Here is a 27,043-nt window from a genome sequence, read left to right on the forward strand (position 1 = left end):
TTTCGTGTGTTATATGTGGTCTGTATTGTTGTATGGCTGTGAGACTTGTACCCTAAAGGTGGCCACAATGAGCTGGCTGGAGGCTCTTGAGATGTGGGTACATCTCAAAATGCTTAAGATATCTTGGACGGACCTGATTACGAACTAAGAAATCTTAAGAGGGATACCGAGAGGGTGAAAAAATACAGATGTCCTCGCTACGTAATATACGAGTCTGGACTGGATTCAGGACTGTGGAGCAGATTTTCCCGACAGCACAAGAAAGGAAAACCTTCATCTGAATGATTGCTAACGTTGGGGCTACCTGACAGGGCACTAAGAGGAAAAGAAGAAATATTTCATCTTAACCATATCGGAAAACGAACCTAAGACCTCTTGCGTGGTAGACAAACGCGCTGACCACTACACCACGAGGCCGAGTACATAGGTAAATAAAAACTAATAAAATATTTTTTTCTTTCTTACGTCCGCACAGGTGGAGCATGTGAACATTACTAGACGACTACAGGAAATCCTATCGTCAGCCAGCACTTACGCCTGATCCTCACGTCAAACCTGTTTCGCTAAGTTCCGCCGAATACAGATTATTTTTAAACTACAATTTGAGTATATAGGGCAAGATTGAGGGTAGCTTTGGGCAGGAAGACGACGGAGGTCTTAACTGCATGTTATTAGCGACTGGAGCAGATTGTGCAGGACTGTGGAGCAGCACCTTTACCAGAGTGATTTCCGACGTTGGAAAGACCTAACAAGGTACTGAGAGAAGAATATTCAATTCATCAACGGAACTATGTTTGATTGTTTACGAATTAACTTTTAATTCTCCTGGTTCATATGAACCTATATATATATATATATATATATAGGACAAAGTGGGAGCGCAATTAAACATAAACGGGAAGAAAATTTGGCTTCACAAAGATTAAATAACGTAAAATCAAACTACGCATCAAATTTAAATAAATGAAAGCTTTAGGCGTAAATTAAGGAATGATGACTATTTTCGAACATCTCTTATTTCAGTGCCTATTTTTCAGTTTACAACGCCATAATTTTGAAGCAGAATGCAGGAAAGATGGAATATCCTTAACAGTGGCCTTATTCTGTAACTAATTTGTTTCGTAAATTCATTCGTATCGTACGAGAGGAAACGAGAGCGAAATACGATTTTGGTTGCATTAGAGCGAGATGGATACATGACGAACGAACGAACTTACGAAACGAAATTGTGACAGAATAAGCCTGCAGATATCTACTCTGTAGTTAAAAGTACTTATCACGCGTCATTATTCTTAAACTTTGCAACAGTGGTGATTGGACTCATAAAGGTAATAAACCAAAATCAGTGATCGAACATCCCATTTACAAGACAAACAAAAATTATTTTTTCCGAGTACCTTAGCCTTGTACATGACACGTAAGGCTACTAAATACAGGGATCCAAATATATATTTAAAAAAAATAATAATGAAAGCATAATTTGGAAGAATCAAAAGACATTAAAATTTAACACGTAGAACATTACGGTCCAAAGTAAGATAAATTAGAAATTGTAGAAAAAAATACAATCAAAAATAAAAGCAATAGAATTTTAGTAACTCAGTGGATATAATATAAAAACTCTCCCTTATTGGGCCCTTTTGTTTGACCCGGTACATTTCAATAAAATAATGAATATTTTTATAGAAAACAATCCACTTTTACAGTACACCGCCAACTTGTGTTTTTAATGACTTTGTGCTACTCTGTTTCATTGAAATTTTATATATTATATCTCTTTTGCGTTATATTTAAAACACACTTAAGATAATATTTAGTTTTATTTTAATTATCCTAACACTGTATAATATTAATCAGTCTGAAGATGTCCATTACAGGGTGAAAGCGCTAGTTGGTCGAATAAAGTGGAAGTGTACCAAGTATTTTTATTTTGTTACTTATTTGTGAATGTAAATTATTATATCGGTACTATGTTTAATTAATATGAAAGATATCCTTGATAGGGTAAAATAGGAATATGAATTATGCATTACAATTTATTTTAAAAATAATAAAACAAACTATTTTTCATTATTCTGGAGTCTAGTTTAGTAATGTAAACATGGATTCAAGTGCAATAAATTGCAGAACTTATATGAAACTAAAAGCAGTTTCACCGTAAAACGTGTTAGACGTATGGCATTTAAGTATTAGTTGGTTTGAAATTACCCCGTGGGTAGTGGATTGTTTTACGACTTAAAGAGTTCAATTTTGTGTTTAGAGTTACGGCAAATCCACCGGACAAATTCTCGGACGGTCGTAACATTTTCTGGATCATAAAAATTATGTCAATTTACGAGTGTGGCTAAATAAAACCCGATAATGTTGTCACGGCTTAGGTCTTGATGAGAACCGTTCTGGGTGCTTCCAAACATGTTTGGATTAGCGAAAAAATTAATCGAATTATTCGCATCATTACTTTCCAGCTGTAAAATTAATTTTATAGGCAAAACGATAGATTATTTAAATCACGGACAGTTTATGATATACTCGCCAAATTTGAATTAGGGAATATGAGTATTATTCAAATTGTTAAAGAAAAATATTACAAAATATTACTACCCTAAGGGTAGTAATATTCAACAGGGATAGACATTTTTTAATGAAAAAAAAAACAAAAATGACAAAAAATCTTTATTCAGAAAAATAAGTTTAAAGAATAACAGTTTGGAAAAGAAAAAAAAGAAAACAAAGAATGGTAAATAAAACAAAAAATTGTTGATTTAAGTGAAGATATTTTCATAAATAAAATAAAATAAATAACACAGCTTTGATTTAACCACTAATTTATTACATTTTTTTTTCCACCTACCGGTTTCAAAGCAAACAAGCTTCAAGCTTTAGGATTACGCAACTAATGAATTCTTTCCTATTTTATTTTTATCATGTTTACTAAATACGACACGTGGAGCCAATAAATCAAGTCTTTTTTTTATGGTGGCAATTTGATCTGATTATTTTCGAAGCTAGACAGGAGTGAACTAAAAAATAAATTATTTATTTGGATATTAATAATTTTTTTCTTATTATTTTTTTTTTTTTTATTTTTTTTTTTTTTTTTTATTTTATTAGGGAAATCAACAGTTCTACATACATATTTTTAGTAAACAAACAGATATAGTGTATAAACTCAGAACCAATAACAGATTTCCACATAGTATACAAAGTTAGTAAAGAATATATATATTACATATCAAATAAATACAAACAATTTATACATATAAAAATGTTATTTTCAAGTACTCAATAATCAAAGATTTTTTAAATATTAATTTTAAGAACATTAAGTTACTGTAAATTGGGCGGGATAAGGACAAAAAAGGACAAAAATGCTTGAAGAGAGGATAAGGAGGGGGGGGGGGGGAGATGTACATATTTATTATTATAATGTCTACTAAGTTACATAATACATTTTTAGTTTAAATTTTAAATCTGACAGAGTGATGTTTGTATAATCTATATTTTTAAATTTTGTATTGTACATTGAAAAAGTCCTACGAAAAAAAGCATTTTTAACATACGATGTCTTACTTGTTGGTACATGAAACAGGTGGTACCGTCTACAAATCCTGGCTGGCACATGTATTGTTATTAAAACAAGCAGCTCTGTACAGTCAACCATTCCTGTCACAATTTTGTAAAGCAGTAGTTGGTCCGCACACACTCTGCGGTATTGTAGAGAAATGATTCCATGGAAGGTGGAGGCAGTGAGAGTAGATACATAAGAAATACCGGTTTTGTATTTAAGGTACTTTATAAATTTGTTTTGAATATTTTCTATTCTACTTATATATATGGCATACTGGGGATTCCATATCTGAGAGGCGTATTCCAAATGGCTTCTGACAAATGTATAATATAATGAAATAAGGGCCTTTGGATTATCAAAGTGTTTACTCATTCGAATTATGAAACCTAACATGCTCAATGCTTTGGAGGTAATTTTATTGATATGCGATTCAAAAAGTAGTTTTGAATTGCTTTTTAAATTTATACGATTTCTAAGTTGTCTAATTTGAATATTTTATTTTCAACATGAAGTACTTTTAATTCAGTGTCTTTATTGAAGTTATAATTATTTTCTCTCATATGGTTTGCGAATTCAGAAAAAATATTATTATTTAAGCATCGTAAGTGTTCTTTTACTCTGATATTTAAGTTTCTTTATTTTTTTCTAATGTAGATTGAATCGCTATCATTACAATTTAATTGGTATGTCCCAGATTTATTATTTTTATGGACCTTGTCTTTGTGATTTTTTACAAACGATATTTGATATTTTCACCTCGTAGTAAAACGGTTAGCACATTTGCTAACCATGCTTGAGGTTCCGGGTTCAATTCTTAGCAGAGTCAACGTGATTTTTAATAGTGGTTCATGGCGAAGTTTCACTTTCACCCTACCTTGTAAAAACCCATGTAAAAAATAATCGAAATACGCATTACTCGTTTTATCAATTCAGTGCCCTATGCATTACTAGGTTCAGAAAGAGAAATGATTATGAATGATCTATCTTAGGCATATAAATAATGTTTCACAGTGAGTAAAGTAGTCACTTAATATCCAGCGACTAGTGTTAGGCCTTTGAAATCAAAAGACTTATATGTTCCCTATGTAAATAAGGCCCTTCGGCTTCGAGTGCCTTAAGCATCACTAGGTGCAGATAGAGAAATGATGATTTTATATTAGATAAAAATTTACATTTTATATTTGTTTACTACAACAAGACATAACATGACAACACGATACATTTTGAGCCGTTTTTGTCATGTACAAATTATTCAATTCGTTTTATAATATATATGTGAGATATTTTTATTCAAATATTTAAGAATCCCTTCAAACTTTTTAAAACAGCAAACGCAAAGACTCGACGGGCTTTAAGTGAATATATTTACTCAGGAAATCTCGATACGTTATCGTTCCATAATCGCCACCCCGAAGCTTATGGACACTTGACGTGAAAATCTTTTCAAAGAGATTTCAGAAACATTACATTTTCTTTTACGTCACAAGACATTTTCATATAAAACACAGAATGGAATCTGAATAAATAATCGGTGCGTTTGGGGGCACATTCAACATAAGCAATTTATATTGTAGATTTTTTTTATACCCTGTGAATTGGTTGAGGGTATGTGGATATTTAAACATAAGCAGAATGGTGAATATTACATAGTGTGTAAAAAAGCCTCTTAAATCAGCCGATGACAGGTCATAAGCCTAGACTTCTATATGCCTTCCTCTCTGTTGCAATAAACGTCAATCCTAATGACTTCCTAGGAAGCAAATTCCAGCTTTGTCCCCATACATTTAAGATAAGATTACCAATGAGGAAAATAACAAAATCTCAAAACTCATTGTACGAGGGATTGAAACTGTACAATGAGTTACCAGAAGAAATAAAAGAAATAGATACAATTGAAATATTGAAAATTAATTTGAAAAAATATATAATTAAGAAGTTTTGATAAAAAAAATCTAATATTATTAAAAGTTTATATTAGTTCTTAAAATGTTATGAACTAACTTAATAAAGCATAAATAAATAAATAATACATTTAAATATACTTAAAATATTTTTGATTATATTAACTGGTGTAAAAACAAATACAGGCGTTGCCTGAGGTGGAAATAATTCAGCCAGACCAATCTCACCCAGAGCGATGAAGTTCTTATGCTGCACAAAAGTAGAAGAATTGAGAAAAAGTGGATGCTAGAACATAGACAGAATAGTAAATGTTACACAGTGCGTAAAGTAGTAACTAAAACCAGCCAGTGACGGACCGTAAGTCCTGTAAATGCTTAGACATCCAAATTCCCCTTTCTGTTGATACAAATTAAAAATATATACGCTTCAAAGAATGTTGGAAACCACCCAGGGCCCGTTTTGCAACTGGGATTCGTTTCGTTAGTTCGTTAGTATCTCGTATATCTATCACGCTCTAACGCAATAAAATCCTATTTCGCTCTCGTTTCCGCTAAATACGATACGAACGAACTTACGAAACGAAGCAGTGATAGAATAAGGGTTCTGTGTTGTTATGTTGTTAATTCCACGAGAAACTAATACCGTATCGGTCTCACCTCAGCTCGACGTATACTGGAACCTTAATCCTTTGATTCGCCTTTACTGCCTTCCCACCCCTGCCCCCGCTCCCGACTTCCTCTTTCTCCCTTCACGTCTTCCTCCCCAAGATACTTCTTCCAGTGGGCTTAACTATATATACGTGCCGTGGCTTCTGACAGGTAACATAAAATATCTCATCATCGTGGTGCATAGAGCACTGCATTGTTACGCTGAATCAGAAATAATTTGCTTAACCCTTTCAAACGTGAATATAAATATAAAAATAAGTTTTATTACATAAGATTCCGTTGCCTCTTCTACACGCCGCCGCCGGCTCCAGCAGCAGTATGGAAAATAAAAGTCAGTTTCGGATCAAAAGTCAACAACTCTTTTATTTTTAGAGGTATATTTAAAAAAATACGCGAATATAAAAAAGTCATAAAGGCTTTAAATGAAATAAATTTTATTTTGATATTTTTATTTTCATGCTGTAAAATATAAAAAATAATATTGGAAATATAATAAATGGGGTTCATTTGATTATAATATGTATGCAAACTAATTATTACAATATGGATGGGTTATTAGTATTTTTATAAAATGTAAAATACCTATCAATAATATCAAAAAATGATTCAATAATGAATAAACTAATTAGAAAATAGTTTTCATAAAAGGTCTAAATTTGAAACCGCCGTAGATAGCGGTTTCTTTGTTTTCAGACTTTTATCACATTTTTCACAATAACTTATGATGGCAAATTTCGGCAGCTATTTTTAATAAATGTTTTATGAATACCTAGACTACAAAACAATATTAAATGTAAAGCATAGGGAGACGTGGGTGACTGTCAAAGGTCTCGATTGATTTTTTTTTATTAATATTATTTTATTGTATGATTATTCAAATGTATATATTAAAAAAAAGTCAGAATGTTTAAGTTGTTTAAAATATGAACTTTTCAGATATATATGATATTTAATATCTATTTCTCCAAAGTTTAATAAGAAAAATATATAAAACAAATTTATAAAGTACCTTAAATACAAAACCGGTATTTCTTATGTATCTACTCTCACTGCCTCCACCTTCCATGGAATCATTTCTCTACAATACCGCAGAGTGTGTGCGGACCAACTACTGCTTTACAAAATTATGACAGGAATGGTTGACTGTACAGAGCTGCTTGGTTTAATAACAATACATGTGCCAGCCAGGATTTGTAGACGGTACCACCTGTTTCATGTACCAATAAGTAAAACATCGTATGTTAAAAATGCTTTTTTTCGTAGGACTTTTTCAATGTACAATACAAAATTTAAAAATATAGATTATACAAACATCACTCTGTCAGATTTAAAATTTACACTAAAAATGTATTATGTAACTTAGTAGACATTATAATAATAAATATGTACATCTCCCCCCCCCCTCCTTATCCTCTCTTCAAGCATTTTTGTCCTTATCCCGCCCAATTTAAAGTAACTTAATGTTCTTAAAATTAATATTTAAAAAATCTTTGATTATTGAGTACATGAAAATCACATTTTTATATGTATAAATTGTATGTATTTATTTGATATGTAATATATATTTTCTTTACTAACTTTGTATACTATGTGGAAATCTGTTATAAGTTCTGAGTTTATACACTATATCTGTTTGTTTACTAAAAATATGTATGTAGAACTGTTGATTTCCCTAATAAAATAAAATAAAATAAAATAAAATAAAATAAAATAAAATAAAATAAAATAAAATAAAATAAAATAAAATAAAATAAAATAAAATAAAATAAAATAAAATAAAATAAAATAAAATAAAATAAAATAAAATAAAATAAAATAAAATAAAATAAAATAAAATAAAATAAAATAAAATAAAATAAAATAAAATAAAATAAAATAAAATAAAATAAAATAAAATAAAATAAAATAAAATAAAATAAAATAAAATAAAATAAAATCAAATAAAATAAAATAAAATAAAATAAAATAAAATAAAATAAAATAAAATAAAATAAAATAAAATAAAATAAAATAAAATAAAATAAAATAAAATAAAATAAAATAAAATAAAATAAAATAAAATAAAATAAAATAAAATAAAATAAAATAAAATAAAATAAAATAAAATAACTTTTATAGTGATGAAGTAAACCGATTTAAAATGGTATCCGCTAAAAAATGCAGTTTGTGGCATTGAAAAAAATGTATTGTAGCAAAAGCTTAGATTAAAATTCTAACATTAATTTATAGTTTGACTCTTAAACTATTTTAAAAATATATTGAAATGTGACAGTAGCAACATTGGTAAAAATCACTTATGATAATATGCCGTTGTTCTGTCATTTTCCATAGTGCGCCATCTTGATAGACCGTCGATGAAGATCTTTCGACTTTATTTGGCAGAATTTAAGGAGAAGAGAATCACGTGAAAACAGGCGAGAATGTAAGAAACATAGAAAAAAAGATAAATAAAATGTTTTGATCAAAAATACACATATTTCTGAAGTATTTTATTATAATATTTATGTAGAAGCTGGTTAGACTTGATTGGACATAGTTAGAAACGGTTCGAATCGGAAGTACTATTACCTATATGTTCCAAAGTAAAGTTAACGATCGATCCCATAACACTTTAATACAGCGCGAGTGATCCATTAAACATTTACTATTGTAATTTAACTTTATACTTTCCTGCACCATTAAATGAAATGCAATATCTACCTGAAAACTTTGTCTAAAAAACTGAAAAATTTGTCTAACAACTTTAATCAAACGAAAGTGATACAATTGGCTTGGCCACATACTTTGGATGCTTTGTAAGAGCCTTAATTACGCTTGCCTACTTTACAAGGACATCCATCTCCCCCTCCCAAAAATCATGCAACCCAGAGTATGCCGATAATGTGATTATAATTGACGATTCAGTCTGGGGTCTTGAGGTCACTGTAGATAAACTAAATAGGTACTCCGCATGCATGCGTATAAAAATTAATATTTCAAAATCCCATTTAGTATGTAATATGTTGTGCCTTGATGCTCAAAATACTGAATTTGTCAAACCAAATCGTTGAGAGGGTCGAGGGCACTAAATTAAATCCCTATTCAGTGGTCGAGAGTTTCAAATACCTGGGTATTTTTATGACACCAAAGCAATTAAACGCTAAAACAATACTCACTTACAGATTCAAAAACTATTCTTACTCAAATGAAAGACATAATTCCTACAATACATCACATGCAAATAATATAATAACTAGATCCTCAACACAAAGACAACTTAAACAAATACAAACTAACACCACTTTCGGACAAAGGGATTTTGAGTATTTTTCAATCCAAATCTATAACCTACTTTTACTATTTATTAAAATAATTAGTTACTAAAAAATGTTCAAATAGGCTTTAAAAAAATGAATAGTGGTGCTAGGTAGAAGTAAAATGAATTTTCTCATTCGCCCAAACCAATATTGAATCAACCGCTCCACAAATGTATAGCTTATGTTATGTTTTTGTTCTTTTATTGTGCGTTTTGTAATATAAATAATATATTTGTACATAAATTGATTATAAACATCACTAGGTCGTGTTTAAAACTGTCTGAACATTTTGTTAATTATCTCTGTTTATATAGTATAAGTTAGTCTTCTTTTTTTATTCTCAAATGTAAAAATATTTGCTTGTCAAAAGTGTCCTCGGCACGGGTAACCGCAGTGAGGTCACATTATTTTTATCATTTATTGTAGTTTATAATGGAAAAAATATGAATAAAATAAATAAATAAATATGTTACAGAAAATGGCCGCTTCCAAAAATAACTGGGAGTGCGGTGGGGAGTTGTAGGCGCCTCATTCAACCGTACGAAGGCTGTCTGGAGATTGGATATTCACTCAGTGAAAACCAAATGCCGCCTATATAACGCCTGCAAAACACATATTCTCCTCTACGGATGCGAATCGTGGCACACACCTAGAGCCGACTCAAAGTTTTATGCAAATATTAACTTTTTTGTTAAATAAAAATCATTTTACTACATAGACCATTGAAGATGCGTTTGTTTGCTTCTCATTGTCATACCCGGTGTTCACCAATTATTGAAAAATTCCAATTGTTCACTAATAAATATTTGTTGAAACGATTATATGTATATTATCATATTGATTCGGGGCAAGTTCACAGGCATGGGTCGTTCCTGATTGTATCTCTGTCCGTAATAAATGTATGTACTGTGTTACAAATATATTAAAAAATATATTATATAATATATATCTCTCAGGATTTTCGCATTCTGCCATATAGGTATATCTATTTATTTTTTACCTTCTCCATCAAGTTATGATTCCTGCAATATGCGAGGTGTTTTCATAGTTAAATGCTATTAAGACATCTGAACAACAATGAAAGAGGCCTGAAGATCAATGGAATTGTCATCAACAATATCAGGTACGCCGACGACACTGTTTTGCTGACGGATACCATTACCGATCTTCAGGAGCTGTTAAATAGTCCGTATGCATTTGGCGAACAGCTAAATTTAACAATTAATGTTGGTAAAACAAAATGGATAACATTTGGCCGACTTGATTACTCCGCATTTTCTCTCAAACTAAAGGGTACTGACATTGAAAAGGTGAACAAGTTTAAGTACCTCGACAGCATTCTAACAGAGACCCTCGACCCAGATATAGAAATTAAATGCAAAATCGAGGCAGCAAGAGCTGCTTTGGAAAATGAAATCCCTTTTCTGCAATGCTAATCTTAACTTGAAAATAAGGCAAAGATTGGTAAAATGATATGTTTGGTCTGTATTGTTGTATGTATAAACAGACCGGATGCTTTTGAGATGTGGTTGCATCGTAGAATGCTTAAGATATCTTGGGCATACCTGAACGAACAGAGAACTTTTAACCACCCTAAAAGTTTGTAAAATTTCGTATCTGAGGCATATAATGCGTGAAGAAAAAAAACACTTGCTTCATTTAATTTTGAAAGGCAAGATTGAGGGTCACAGAGGGACTGGAAGAAGACAGATGTGCTGGCTGCGAAATATACGAGACTGGACTAGCTTCTGGACTGTGGAGCAGATTTTCCGGGCAGCACAGGACAAAGAGACTTTTGCCAGAGTGATTGACAACGTCGGGGATACCCGACAGGGCACTAAAAGTAGATGGCATTATGCTGTGTTACAAATTATCATAATAAAATAACGAATCGTTCATACAATTGTTTTTATTTCTCAATAACATGTAAGTATTACTAAAAACAAAATAGTTTATTTACATAATACAAGTCATTAAATGATTAAAGTTTGAGCGTATCCTATTTTTATGATATCAAAAGAAAATATTCGCATAAGCAATTGTAATTATTTATTTTAAGGTATTCTCGAAATAATAAGAAACAGATTTTTGCGTATCAAAATATTTACGTTATATTATAATGTGGTCTTCTGAATAGTAATGATCTATCTAACAAATAATTTATGACAGCCATTGACGTATACTAAATTAATTGTAATGTTTAGCAACCCCTTAGTCATTAATTTAATAACACAAGTCAAACCACAAGTATATTTTTCATAACTTAATTTCACATCCTCTCTTTTCCATCTGCAAATAGAGACTAAGCAGATTATTTTTGAAGAAATGTTTTAAAAAAAATTCTAAAAGATTCCCTTGATCGTATAAATTGTTGATAAAATAATAATGCTTATACTTCCTTATAAAATCGTCATAGAAAAGTAGACATTCAAAAATACTTCTGTTGACTGATGGGATTTTCTGAATAGAACAATTCAAGACGCGTTACTTCCTTGCCAAATGCTTCTCAGTTGAAGCAAAGATAACGTTTGCACTCAACAATTAAAAAAATAAACAGCAAATCGTGATATACGTTCATGCAAATACTTATGTGATAAAGAGATGCAAGAAAGGCAACAACCTGTAAATCGAAATGCCGTCATTGGTGACAAGTCATTTAGCACAGATCGAATTAAAGTTTTCTTGAAAATATAAACATGTTAATACTTTATAAATAATGTTATTTATTTATTTTAGAGAAACTTACGGTCAACAATGATATAATAACATAAAAAAGATACGGTTTTATCAAACATATTGCATAATATTAATATTATATGCAAAACTGTGGTGTTTTTGGTTTTTTATATAATTTTATGCAATTGTTTGTAAAAAAAATGTACAAATTTATGACAATATTGATTTTGTCTAAATGATTGTAGATAAAACACTGGATTTCACCTCCTCGGGAGTCATTGAGATTAACAAATTACAACAGGGATGGAGATTATATATCCTAGATATCCTAGATTGGAGTAATATCAATCACATGTATTTCAATATTTCAAAATTGGTAATTTTATATTTCACTAGAGCATTGCGCACTGTATATCACAGATACGCATGGGTGGCCACCAACTCATCCGTGTTTCAACAATTAAGGTTCTTGGGGTAATCTATGAAAGCAGATTGACTTTTCATGCTCAAACCGAGAGAACATATAACCTTGCACTAAAGATGTTGGGTTTTATTCTCCGAACTGGAAGGGTTTTTGAGAATCCCCGTACACTCAGAATTTTGTATTACTCGTTGTTTCACTCGAGGCTTGAGAGTGCATCGGTGATATGGAGTCCGCACGAAGCGAGATACTCCCTCCCATATTAGAGAGGGTTCAGAAAAAAATTCTGAGGTATCTCTACATGAGGGAGTATGGTAGTTATCCGTGGCTCTATCCCACTAGGTTCCTCTTAGGTATGTTTGGGACCAATAGTTTACAACTTAGAAGAGATGGGTCTACACTGACCATTTTTTCAGACTGTTAAGGGGTTTCACCGATAACTCGGCCATTTTAGAGAGTATCAATTTTTATGCTCCTGATGGCTATCTCCGACAGCGTTAGCACAGATTGTTTTACCTCCCGGTTTTCAGAACCAACCTGCCTCTGGTCATGCCGATTGGAAGAGCAGTCAAGCAGCTGAACATTATCACTTTGGAGATCGACATCTTTCACATTAGTGAAACTATGTTTAAGAGGCAAATATTCTTGCTATTAGAGAGTATTATACCTCAATAATGTCGAACCATTGCTCAAGGGTTCTTGGTTTGATATAAAGTTCCAATTTAACGTCTTAAATCCTTTGTTATTTTTTATGTTACTTTGTGAATAAATAATTTGAATTTGAATACCTTAGAAAAAGAATATGGAAGTCGGAAGTTGTAACATTTACCATTTTGCCTATCTTTAAACATCCAAATTTCCTCAACTCTTATATTTGTTGATTTTTGTGAAGTAAAAGAGTTGAATCTCACCCACATGATTGTTGTAACAAATTTATATCTAAGGGAGAAATCCAGCCTGTCTACAAACACTCGAACAAACTCCAATCATTGTTAATTTTATTATGTTTTTGTTTATACTTTCAGATTATTGGAAAGTTAAACTAGAAGATCACAAAGATTGGTAGAAAATTTAGAAAATTTGCAGTTTAAGACTGACGAGAGCAAAAGACTAGGAAAATTTTTGTTTCCTAGTATGTAAAATAATTCATTCAGATTAATCTCTTCACAACAATAAAGGTTTCAGCTCTTTAACTTCATTTAAATCAACAAATGGTAGAAATGAAGAAATATAAATATAAATAGATGTTCAAACATAGGCAAAATGGTGAATGTTACACAGTGTGTGAAGTGGCCACTTAAACCAGCCAATGACAGGTCATAATCCCTGTTAATGCCTAGACTTCCATCTTCTCTTTTCTAAGGTATTCTCCATCCCAGCTTTAATTTGTTAATACTCGTACAAATTTATGACTTATTAATTTTTTCACAAGTTTCAATAAAATTCAGAAGATGTTCATTTACACGGCACATTGTTTAAATCATAGTAATTTATCATTTAAATTATAAAAATATTTCTATCAATCAAATAATCAATGTTAACACTAATTTTTATTTATGATACTATCACAGGTGTATTTTTATACAAATTATGTTGATTTAAGTACAGCAGCGATAGTAAAAAAACATGCATTATCGCGTTTTTCGTAGGAGTAAGTAACATTATTAAATATTCTTTAAACATTTGAAACCAAAGAAAATTTTATACAGATATTGAAAACATTTTTTATTCATTTGTTTTCTAAATTTATTTTGATTGACAAAAATACGAAATAAAATATTCCCATTTTCTTCATAAAATAATACAATTTTATTCTTGAATAAATTGGTTGAATGTGTAAAATCATTGAAATATATTTAATCAGCTAAAAAGCTTCAAAACAGTACCGCTCCTTTGTCGTGGCTTAAAAATAATAAGTGGCGTTCTAAAACCGATAGGCAGAGTAAATTTATTTTGGTGATTTTACACAAACTAGGTATATGCGTTATTTTATTTATACCGTGCTTCAAATAATATTTTATTTTTACTTTTATTTATTTTGACAGTTTTTTAGAACAATAATTGATTGCTTTTTAAAATGTTTCTTAGCATTTTTCGGTCAATTTTCGAAACCCAGAAAACGCGAAAATTTATATGAGTATTTTTTTCATGTTGCCTTTTGTAATTTTACGCTTTTTAGCCCCGTGTTAAAAAAAGCATGCGGAGGAGAAAGTTTTGACGTTTTTTTCAGGGATTTCTTTGAATATATAAAACTAAACTCGCCTTTATTTAATTCGAAATATTGTTTTCTTTTATTAATACATTATCATGATAATATCTTTATTTCTTTGTATTAGAAGTGCAAAATAAAACTATTATGTATTATTGAGTTTTGCGCATTCTAGTTTCTTTGAACTTTTGCGTATTAATGTTTTTTTTGTCAACAATATTTTGAATTAGTCAAAATTCTGGTAGAGAACAAATTTTGTATTAAAAAATATCAACAATTGGAAGAATTTAAGGAATATAGATATTCAAACATAGGTATAATAGTGAATGTTATACATTTTGTAAAGTAGCCACTTTAACCAGCCAATTACAATATTCCCTTCAATAAATTGTTTTTTGTCTCCGTTGTAATATATATAAATATGCAAAAAGAATCGAAAATACTAAATTCATAATATCATTTTAACCCTACGATATGATGACTGCAATATGTCTATAAGACACATATTATCTTCACGTGACAATATCGCTCCCCTTCATATCTTTTGAAGTCCAGGTGATGGTGATGCTCCTATTTTAAGTCAGAAATCTGGAATCGTAGAACGACCGCACACGGTCTTTTTAGTGCAAAGATATGTGAAATAAGTTGCGACCTTTCGTGTTATATTTTGTTAATTAGGTGTATAATATTTATTTTAATTGAACAATTTTTTTCATGGACTGCAAATTCATGTTTTCAAGATATTTTTTTAAATAAAAAAAAATTAAAGATATATTTAAGTTGGTTTTGTGAGATACTCGTACATCGCGACCGTTCAAGTCATACTATTAGTATGTCATCATGATATTTAATTACTTTTTTTTTTAATAATTTTATTCCTATGATTTGGAGATATAGCTGGGAACTCAACCAGACAGGGTTTATCCTTTGAGTAATAAGCTTATTGATGTAGTTAGGAGACAAGTTTTCACGATTTAAAATACGGGGCAAAATATTACAGCGGAAAATTTGTTTTCAGAAGATAATCTGATTGAAAACCACAAAAACATAAACTTACTTATGTAAAGACATTCATGGCTCGCAGAGAATTCAAATTTATTCGCTTACAAAAACAAAATTACCGTTGGATCCTATGTACCGAAAATAAAAACGTTGTTCTTTTTTATGGCGTGCATTTTAATGACGCCAAAGATGCAGATGCTGGCGATAAATGCAAGCAAGAAATCGCAACCTTTTACAATATTACAAAATTTGGTGTGGAAGTAGTGGATAAAATGTTGTTTGAAATACCGAGCGTAGATCAATGGTGATTTTGTTTCCGTTTTTTCTACCGTTCTTGTCTTATGGGGTATTGCGACCACCGCATCGCAGGGTTAAATACATAATTTTGTATAATTCAAAACTTTTAATTTACAGCTTACAGTATTAAATAAAAAACGATTTAAGAACTCAATTCTAGGGTAATTTATGACTAGTCTTCGTAAATCAAGTCATGTTAAAATAATTGTCTTCAATCAATGTACATTACACATGGTGCGGCAGCATAACTTCCTTTTTTTAAAACTTAACAAAACCCATTTTATGAATCAGATTTTAAAAAAATGTTTTTGATAGTATAGGCGCATACCTAATATTTTGTTTAACTTAGTTTTTGAAGATCAAATCAGGTAGGTGACGTTCTCAATTCTCCATACACTGAGTAAACCGATTTCTGGCGTTTGTCATGACTGGCTAGCATATTAGGCGTTATCTGGGCAATTTCTTACTGGATATTGGTCTTTAAATCTTTCAAGGTCCTTGGACGGTTCACATAAATTCTGAGATTGACAGCTGCCATTGCAATTATGAAACTTCTCAAGGTGTCCCTCACCTGTTAATGCATCGCCCCCTTTTCAGCTATCAAAGACAACAGCTGGAGGAGCGATGCAGAAGCCTGGGTGAAGATATTAACGACATTTCATCGGTGATAGGCAATAAAGAACTCACACGAGAGGTGGTATCATACACGATCAATATAGTGCAGGCAATTGGTAAAATAAACCAAAGTAGGGAACAAAATGCCGAACACTCTTCTCGTGGAACGGAAAGCCTGTTGACAACTGTCAACAGACCGGTTTCTTCTGAAGAGTTTAAAGTGGTTTCCTCTACACATGAGCGAATGCTGAGAAGTTTCTGATTGGCCCACATTAGAATATCCTTCCTGATCTCAACAGTTTAACTAAAATAAAGTAATATAATAGCAGAAAAATTATCTTTTTGAAATATAAATCTTGTATATAAAAAGCAAGGTAAAAAATAATGCTACTCCCATATAAAAATATGTTTGATTTCATTTTTTTTTAAATATTTAAAAAACACTGGATTTTAAAAAAACCCATAGAAAAAAATCACAAGGGGACAAATCGGAAGAGCGGGCTGGCCACTCCAAATCGCACCTAATTGAGATGAGGCGCTCTGGGAAGTGTTCCCTTAAAATCAGCCATTGATGCTCTTGTAGTGTGTGCCGTTACACTGTCTTGTTGGAACCAAATTTAGGAACTAAATTAAAGTGATTCCAAAAGGCGCGCTGGGTTGCGATCACAGAACATCCGTTCGAAAAGTAGGCCTCAACGGCAAACGCACGCTCCTAAACACAACTAAACTGTTAACATATTACAACAGAGATGAAGAACATTTAAGAAAAGGTAATATAGAAGTCTAGGCATCTACAGGGCTTATGAGCTGTCAATGGCTGGTTTAAGTGGCCACTTTACACACTGTGTAACATTCACTATTCTGCCTATATTTGAACATCTATATTCCTTCAATTCTTTCATCTGTTGTTGTTCTTATGTTAATATAAACAGCTCCCCGGGGAGTTGAATCCAGTCCTTGTCTACAAAAATTTGGACAAACTCAAAATATTGTTGACAACTATACTGTGTTTAAACAAAAAAGTAGTTCCGCCTCTCGAACGAGACCACTAGCGCTCCGCTACGACATCGACCGACTGAATGGTGCGCATTTAAAAAAAGGAGTTATTCTGCCGCACCCTGTACTACATCGGCATGGCATAAAAATAAAGAGCATGATAATTTGGTAGTTAGCATATCACTGGGTATAATATTAAGTAATTTATAATTAATTTGGTTTAAGCCAATCAAATTATCTAAGTACATAGTTATTATATGTAACACTTGGGACAAATTTCACTTGATGTCATCAATATTTAGCTTATATCACTGGCGTGTGTTTGTTATTTATTTGTAGATTATTAACATTACATCTTCAACACGTGCGTATTTCCCGCCCATCTTGATTGAAGGTTAAGAAAAAGGCGCTCTTCATTCAACGTACCAAGTAGTGCGGAGACGTTTTCTCTTAATTTTTCTTATTTCACCTGGAACCCCACGAAGCGAAGAATCTACAAGAAAAAAACAAGATTTATATAAAACTTGTTAGAATCAAACGTGTTAAATAGGTGTCATCAAAATTGAGTATTTTATTTTTAAACTTTAGGTTGGGAAGGTGCTTCAGTAATTATGTATTCTTAATATAATTGTCAAAATGTAATGCGTTTATTTTAAGAAAAAACAAACAAAAAAGTGTCTACTTTATGATGAAGATAAATTCTCATGTTGACTTATTTTTGACCATTTTATTGAGAGTGCCAAATTATTATAGCATGAACTGCTACAATAGCATCCACCCTAGGTATTTTCGATAAAACGCAAACAACAAGTATAAGCGGTTTTACGCTTCTATAAGTTTTATTATTAAATAACTCAATGAAAATTAAAAAGGTAGAAAAAGTTGAATTTGACAAGGAATATTGTGTCCGAAATACATTTGCAGATTAAACCAACTGAAATAAAAATCTGTAAAAGTTAAAAAGTATTTTTACTCTTTGAGACACAGCTTATTATTTGAATAAAAATAATATCTTACTATTATTTTGGTAGGAAAAAATTATATATAAAAAAACGAAAACGCTTTTTTTAAAGTTACCAGATATCCGTTTCATCTCTATTTTTAATATATAAAAAAAATTGAAATAAGTATTTTTATTTATATTATTGACCGCATTTAAAATCGATCTGCAGTGTAATTTTCATCCAATAATCAATCTCTGTAAACAATAATCTGATATTGGCTTAAATTTTTTCACACCTTCAAAAGAAATTCCGATAGTTAATTACAAGGTCGTAAAAATTATGGAACACTATAATATCACACAAACCAGATAAAATAAAATAAACACTGGCAACATCGACAGATTCAAAGCAAGCAACGGGACGTCACAAATAATAATAATAAAAGTAAGCATAAATAAAAACAAGATTAACAAAACATTTCAAAACAAATATTTTTCTCAAAATAAATCTTGATAAGCGAATTCATTCATATTTTGTTGAAATTTATCAATTAAATGTTAAAAACCTACTTGTTTGACTTTTTTGTTTTACAATTTAATACGTTTTTGAGTATTATTAAAGAGATCCGTTTTATAGTTTCTACAATTTCTGTATTTTGTGATTAACAAATTTCACCACTTTGATAATAAATTCGCTTAGTTTGTGTGGTGAAATTAAATGTGGTGTTTAATATCTAATTACCAGAAATAAAATAGTGGACTCCAAACAAAAGAAAAATAACACTTTATTTACAACTTTAAACGAATGATGGTCTATAAAATACCGTCAAGTAAAAAAATAAATATTTTGTAGATAGGGGTCAGTGCAAAATAAGCTCTTGACGTCACTGCGCCCTGTGACAAGTCTCCGTAAAATAATTCTCGCTTCGTTAGCATATTTCGAAGAAAGAGCTACTGGGAGAAGTGCCGGTGGTTTCGAATCTATGGCAATATCTCATGCTTTAAGCTCATATCCTTAAAACATCGGGCTATTAGGTAAGGGGCGAGTATTCTCACACAGATTCGACCAATTGTCCACCGCAGATGCGGCTTCTTTTATAATATAAAGCATCACATTTACGTAGTGGATATGCAAAGGTATTTCATCGTCTGCACTGCAGAACCTACATATATCAAGAAATTTTGAAGATACTCGATAAGCAAAGGGTTTTTTAAATCTGTATTGATCTGTTAGAGCTCAACCTTAACGTGTAAAGCGCTCTTAATAATAATATTTTGTAATAGAATTTCAAAAAAGAGGACTGCATAGGGCAAAAGTAAATAATATAAACTCAAACGCATTCACTTGATCAAGCTATGTAAAAAAAACATTAAAAAATGACATATTTAAGTGTCTGATTTATTTTTATGTCGCTTCAGTTAGTAGGTATATTAAATAAGGAATTATCGATACGTTAAAATAGATAAAAGGTACACCGGTCCATAAAGTATTTTCACATGACAAACTTAAATATACCCAAACGCCACAAGAATATAATTTGACAAATACTCGTAAACACCAAACATTTTTTTAATGTAACTCTGCAAACAGAAGAATCGAAAAACAGAAGGTTCTTTTCAGTCTCTCTTGTTATATTATATTTTACATTGGTAATATCTACTATCGTCGTTTTTTTACCATAACACATCAATTTTTTTATAGGTACTACATGAAACGTTATCTTTAATACTAGTTCATTATGTTCAAATCATAAACTAATAATACACAATTTTAGTTTTGAAAATTCATTGGTAATATTTACAAAAATTGTATCCAATGGTGATTATCTGATCAAAATAACTGATCAAAATATCTTTTATTAAATTTTTATTTGAAGCACTAACTTTGTGGTAATTTATTATGATAAAATATTTTTTTTTGAAATTGTTCTTATCCACCTATTTTTTCTACCGACCGATTTCAAAGCTACACATGTCTCTTTATAAATTTACATTTAACTAATAAAATCATTCTCATTTTAATTTATTAATGTATTACATATGGAGCTAATAAATCAAGTCATTTTCTCTTGTAAGGATGGAAAAATATTAAAATTAGGCAACTTGGAAATCTTTGAAATTAAATAATCGATTCATAATAGGAACAAAAATGTAATAAATAACCAAGTGAACAATATTTTCTTTACTCCACACCTGTCAAGTCTTGAAGATCGTACCCATCTCACATTACGCTTCCAATCCTTACAAGACAAAAATACTTGATTTATTTGCTCCATATGTAATATTTAGTAAATATTGATACATTAAAGTAGGATAGAATTCATAAGTTAATTATACCTTGATAAAGAAGCTCGTGTGGCTTTAAAACCTGTCGGTAGAAAAAAAAACTGTTTAAAACCAAAGTTGTTTTATGTACTTTATCAAAATTTTCTTTAATTGTAATAAGTTATCTCTAATAGCAGATTTGTTCGTGATCGGGCCTCAGCCTTTAGCATATTACATTACATAACGTACCCGTTGTTATCGTTAACAGAATGATAATTGTTTTTTTAACGATATGCATAAATGCAACATCAGATAAATGACAATTGTTTGATATTTCATCGAATACTTTAGCAGTAATCGGCGAACAATATACTTGGCTGAATCGTGCCTGAGAGACAGATACTAAAATTTGAATTATACGAATTGAAAACTAATAACAAGTGTGACATATCATGTCAAATGACAAGTAGATTGAGTAACGTATACAATTTGCACGAAAAGCATTTCCCAATATTTTGAATGCACCTTATGTCCAGTGATTATGGATTACCATGCTGGCCATCTTACACCACCCAAATCAACTTACACGGCGACGGACTTTAGCCTCAATAAGAGATGTTGGTACCCTTTTATTCCGCAGGCGTCTATTTAAGCGACGACCAAATTACATTCATGTTTCGTCCTACGAACACCAGAGTATCACTGACATTACTCTTAACCTTCTGCTTCCTTTTCTTTCTCTTTGTCGACGTACATTGATCACCTGTGAGGTGTGTTGGACCCGCCACTTCAGCTATCGCAGGTTCTTTCGCTACCGGTAACCAATCTTTCGGAGCACTTGCAATTGAGGAAGTATCTTTCGAAGTGCTCGCTATTGATGACTCTTTCGAAGTGCTCGCTATTGATGATTCTTTCGAAGAGCTTGCTATTGAGACCGTAGAGTATCTTTTGGATGCTTGCAGTTTCTCTAGAAAGATACAAAATTTCATATAGCACGGTTTCAAGTGAGTATTTTAGTAAGAAATCTTCGCTTGTCATCAATGGCAAGTTGCCATAAGTTTAGTAATACCATTTTAATTTGAAAATCTGAGTATTTATGCCAGATATTTGTGATCAATCGTTTGGACGATTTACGCGTTAAGTTGAAATTAGAAATTACGTAACGGTTCATTGTTAAATGTTTGTCATTCGCGAAATATGCTTTGAACTAACAATGTAATCACAAAGTGATAAGAAATATGTATCATATCTTTATAGGTAATGATGATTTATATTAGGAACTTGCGTGTTTCAGTATTAATATTTTACGTACAACAAAAAAACACAAATGTATTTCAATTATTAGTTAAACTTCCTTCTATTTTTAGAATTTTACATTACTTGTTCATTATTCTTCATTTTAAATAAATTTATAAGACGATCGAATGATTCGATATAAAAAATGAGTCCTTAAAATGGAGTACCTAACCCTGAAATCTCACAATAAAAAATATGAATTGACTGCAATACCGCGTAACTATCAATTGATTTTTTTGGCAGGGGAGCCTAAAAAGAGTTCTATTAATATTTTATATTAACCAAAAATATAGTTGCAGTATAAGAAAAACTATCGTTATTTAGAGTAAAAATAGCAATAATTTACGATTTATGGGTCTTAGACCTATAACGAATTTATTTCAGTAAAGCATTTTCGTAAAATAAACATACGCGTTATTGCATTATAAGCGACGGCGACGATAAGTATATATGATTAAATACGTTTTAAAAATGGTTATTACTTATCATGTAACAATTAATGCGTTTTTTTTATGTTGTATATAATATTACTTTGATTTCAAATTCTTATAATAATATTACCGAGAATTTAAACATATTCTTTGCAAATAAAATTCAAATAATATCAAGTAAAATTGATGAAATATTTCATTACCTTTATCTTTTACTGCCTGTTTCCACAGAAGATCTGTAATTTCGTTTACCCACGCCCGTCTGATGGCCGGTTCAGCCTCCATGACATAAGGTTTTATCGTCCTCTTTCTGTACCAAAGGCAGAAACTAGTCGCGGAGTCATCTTCCGGCGGAGTGATACCAAGGTCACCCATTCTTATTATGTCATGGTAGAAGAATATTTCTTCTTTTAATTGCTAAAAAAAACAATTATTTATTGATTTATTTAAACACCAATACGTTTTTTATTTACATTTTTATAAACTATATATTTTATATTTTCAATTAAAGATTCTTCTCATCGTTTCTTTGAATCCCATAAAATATAAATGTGTATATTTTACGTTTTTCCTTTTTAAAAATGTTTTTTTTTTTTACATTTGAGCATACTTTTCATTTTTTATTTTAATTCTCACCTTCTAATGAATTACTTTTACAAAAAAAATTTTCATCATTTTAATATTATTTTCATTTGTAAATACTAACTACAAACTTTTAAATTACTTTTTTTACTTTAATTTTAATTTTAAAACAACTTTCATTTATGTTTTTTTTTTCCTTCTTTTTTTTGTACTTTCATTCATAACCTTACATATGATTATTATATAATATGGAAACTTCACTGGTCCATTAGAGTTTAGTTTAACTTTTTAAATAAAAAACTATGTAACTGTACTGTTTGTTTCCTGAATAAAAGAAAAAATAGACAAAAAAAGAAAAAAAACGGATTTCCACAAGTGATAAAAAAAATGAAAAGATTGTGTACATTGGTAATAAATAAATAAAAAAATGTATAGGTATAATTAGGTGTCAAAAAATACAAAAATGCATGAGTAATGAACAAAAAATACATTAAAAAAATATGTAGAATTATAAAAAAATATTACAGCTGTCACACCAACAAAACAAACCATATTTACCAGTACCTATAAGAGCAGGTATGAAAGTTATAAAAACGTAAATGAAATATTCTTTGAAATTGAATATTACAACCAGTATTATCTTTGAAATAAAAAAGTAGAATACTATTCTATAAAAAGAGGTTTTAACTAACTTTTTCGTTTTTTATAGGTATTACCGAAGGCATTATTTACGTAGAAATAAAGGAAAATGATTTAAAATGCTTTTATTACTTTTCAAAAACAAAAAAACTACGATTTTGTTTTGGCCACTTTCACGTTCAATTTATTATCTTTATTTTATTTATTTATTTTATTTTTATTTATTTTATTTTTTATTTTTTTATTTTTGCACCACAACAGGCCAGGAGGCCCAATTACAGTGGTGAATTACATCACAGAACACCCAGGCTTGATAAAAATCACATTTCAATTTTTGTGTTCTCACCGGGAATCGAACCCGAAACCTTCCGAGCGTGAGTCAAGCGTCTTGACCACTACACCACGGAGGCCGCCAAGAAATTATAAGAACAAATTTTAGTTCAATATTTAGTCTTTATATGAGAACCCAGATACCTAAGTTTAGTCAAAATTTGAAGTGGGGTAATCTGCCGGTCTACAACTTATTATATTTAAGTTACATAAAACTTTTAAGTATATTTTTTAACAGAAATACCTTTAAAATTTTGTTCTTATCTAATTCATGTTTTTTTTTCATTATTGCGCGATTAAAAATAAACATTCGTTTTAAAATGGCAAAAATCATATGATTTCCTCATTTTGCGTGCGTTTTACTAGTTCATACTACAGCCGGGAATGCGAATCGGACCTCTGATATGAGTCCGCGTCACTTGCCAAGGGACAACCCGGTTAGTAGATATTTCATTTCTTTTTTTATAGTGGAGGTGCATTATTTTTTACCTTGCTGTATGTATAAGGTTTACATTTACTTGAAAGGGATAGCTAATTATTTGTTTACTTCGAAAACAATATTCTATTGAATTTTATTCAACAAAAAACTTTATTTAGTTAAAACATGTGAGAATCGGGTGGGATGTTTCAGCTGTGGCCTGTTTTAGGATTTAGGTTCATAAAAAAATACGCAAACTCAAATGATAAAAGACTGATATTTTGAAAATAAAATAACCTGCATCGTCTTAAATCATCAATTGTTAATTATCAGCTACAGTTTCCGTATATTGTATAACTTTTTAAAAAGAAATATTTATATGGGTTGAAATATCTAATGTATTTGGCCTTTAAAATATAATCAGCCTCGTGGTGTAGTGATCAGCACGTTTTCCTTTCATGCAAAAAGTTTCAAATTTGTTTTCACGATATGGTTGACGTGAAAGATTTATTGGAACACGTGTTTCTAGATTCGAATATTTCGAAGTTCCTGGACTGGCATCTGCAATATTAGACTGATCATCTAACAGCAATGATCGAATTACGCTGCGATTGGTGTTCTAACGCAGGGTGAGGAAAGTTATTGAAATAATTATCTGATTACAAATCAGCGAAAATCTTTGAAAATTCGGTTAAAGACTTTTTAAATTCAATTTAACTAAAACCACGTTTTCATGCACTCAGTAAAATTACGATAAGCACCTTTATTTTCAAAAAAGATTAAAAATATTTACCTTTCTAGATACAATGGTGAATATGAGACAATTTTCAAAGAGGAAACATCTCATCAGGTATCTTTTCTTATACGAATCCATAACATGAAATTCATCTTGTTTTAGGAGCTCTCCTTCATTTAAGAGATCAATCTGTAGAGAAAATGAACATACAATGTAATGTCACAACTTCACATTATTAGTATAAATAAAAGTATTTATACAATTTACTTAAACGCTCTTAGACCCATTAAAAAGTTAATATTTCCAACAAAAAAAAAACTATGCCGTTTTAAACATAATATACCATAATTTTATTGCTTTTTAAAAAATAAAGAAGTAATATTATCATTCTTAAAATTTACTCAAATATTTCAATTCTGTGGCCGTTTATACGCATAGAAAAAAATTAATGCATGAATTTATCAAATAAAAACCTCATAATATACGTTATACATAACACAAATTTCTTCAAAACCAATCGCCAATAGCAAAATTAATTACACCAACAATAGTTAAAAATTAAAAATAGGTAAATAAGAAAGGTATTTATAGTTTAAAATTATCGAAAAAAAAATTTTATTTATAAATGTCAACAATACTATTTTTAAAATAACTGTACGAAATATACAGTTAACATAAAAAAAAAACTTTTTTTACCTTTATCTAGGATTTCTACCAATGCCTGATAATATCGGTCGAAAACAAGTAGTTAAACATTGAAATTAATTTCGACAGAGAGGGAAAACCTTTTCGACATGGGAATATGGAAGTCTAGGCAATTTACAGTGCTTATGACCTGTCATTGGCTGGTTAAGTGGCCACTTTACACACTATGTAACATTCACTATTTTGCTCATGTTTGAACATCCACATTTCCTCAACTCTTCCATCTGTTGACTTTAAAACGCAAGTTGTTTTGAATGTAAATTTGTACTAAAATATTGATTAAATATATATATATATTTTTTTTAAAGGGAACGATGAATACTTTTTCTAAATATGTTTTGTTTAAAATTAAATTGGGTGGGATTAAAATTTTAAAAAATAAATAATTATTAAGTAATCGGACATGCTATAGTGATTGGATACTCTAAACTTAATGGTTAAAAACAATCATGTCCATCTTAGAACAGGATGAGCCATGTTAGATGGAGACTATCCTAACTAGAGAACGCTCCGTATTCATGTTCTATCCACTTGTGTTATATAGATTCCCTGGTATTAAATATGTATACACATAAATGCAATAAATTTATAAAATAAATTAAATTAAATTATACGTGAGAATTTATCTCTACCATATAAAAACACTTTGTCGTGTGTTTTTTCTTAAAATGAACGCATAAGGTTTATTTATTTTTGACCATTAGATATAGAATGTTCAATTACTGCTGCATATACTGCTGCATTATAGCACCCACCCAATTTAATTTTTCATTTCAGTGCCTTATAAAGTATTCTCGTAAAAAATAAAAATATTTGGTGATAATTCATTTATTTGCAATAAAATACCACGTACTAAACATTATACTACTAGATTTTTCCAGCAGCTTCGCTCGCGTAGTATAAAAAAGAAATTATCGGGTATTTGTCAGCAACACAGACTAGATAGTCATTTGATCAGTTTTATTTAACTGAACAGAACAGAAGTAGTAGTATGGATTATGTAAATGTACATTTTTTATTTTCAAAAATGAAACTTTCCGAATATAGG

At 30.4% G+C, this 27,043-nt stretch overlaps 2 protein-coding genes across 6 annotated transcripts in view; one reads left to right on the top strand and one right to left on the bottom strand.

Moving 5' to 3' along the window:
- The first annotated feature begins 10,486 nt into the window (after positions 1–10,486).
- Positions 10,487–10,870, top strand: LOC148277522 (uncharacterized). Its single transcript, XM_088232768.1, has one exon. It carries the CDS (start codon positions 10,487–10,489, stop codon positions 10,868–10,870), a length of 384 nt encoding a protein of 127 aa, XP_088088894.1.
- A 457-nt stretch (positions 10,871–11,327) lies between these two features.
- LOC148277523 (uncharacterized) overlaps positions 11,328–27,043 on the bottom strand; it is a 32,555-nt gene continuing 16,839 nt past the window's right edge. For 2 of the 5 annotated variants that reach the window (XM_088232774.1, XM_088232772.1), the window contains 4 exons: positions 25,348–25,479; positions 22,789–23,002; positions 21,613–21,825; positions 11,328–18,143 (listed from right to left, as the gene is read on the bottom strand). In XM_088232774.1, the coding sequence (XP_088088900.1) occupies positions 18,064–18,143; positions 21,613–21,825; positions 22,789–23,002; positions 25,348–25,479 (639 nt within the window). In that variant the 3' untranslated portion in view covers positions 11,328–18,063. Of the gene's footprint in view, positions 18,144–21,444; positions 21,826–22,788; positions 23,003–25,347; positions 25,480–27,043 lie in introns of all 5 variants that reach the window. The other 3 variants (XM_088232773.1, XR_015823445.1, XM_088232775.1) reach the window with 3 other exon arrangements.

The sequence above is a fragment of the Micrasema longulum genome, unplaced genomic scaffold (genome assembly GCF_059751315.1).
Source record: "Micrasema longulum isolate JH-2025_06_02 unplaced genomic scaffold, ASM5975131v1 h1tg001018l, whole genome shotgun sequence".
NCBI classification, from domain to species: Eukaryota; Metazoa; Arthropoda; class Insecta; order Trichoptera; family Brachycentridae; genus Micrasema; species Micrasema longulum.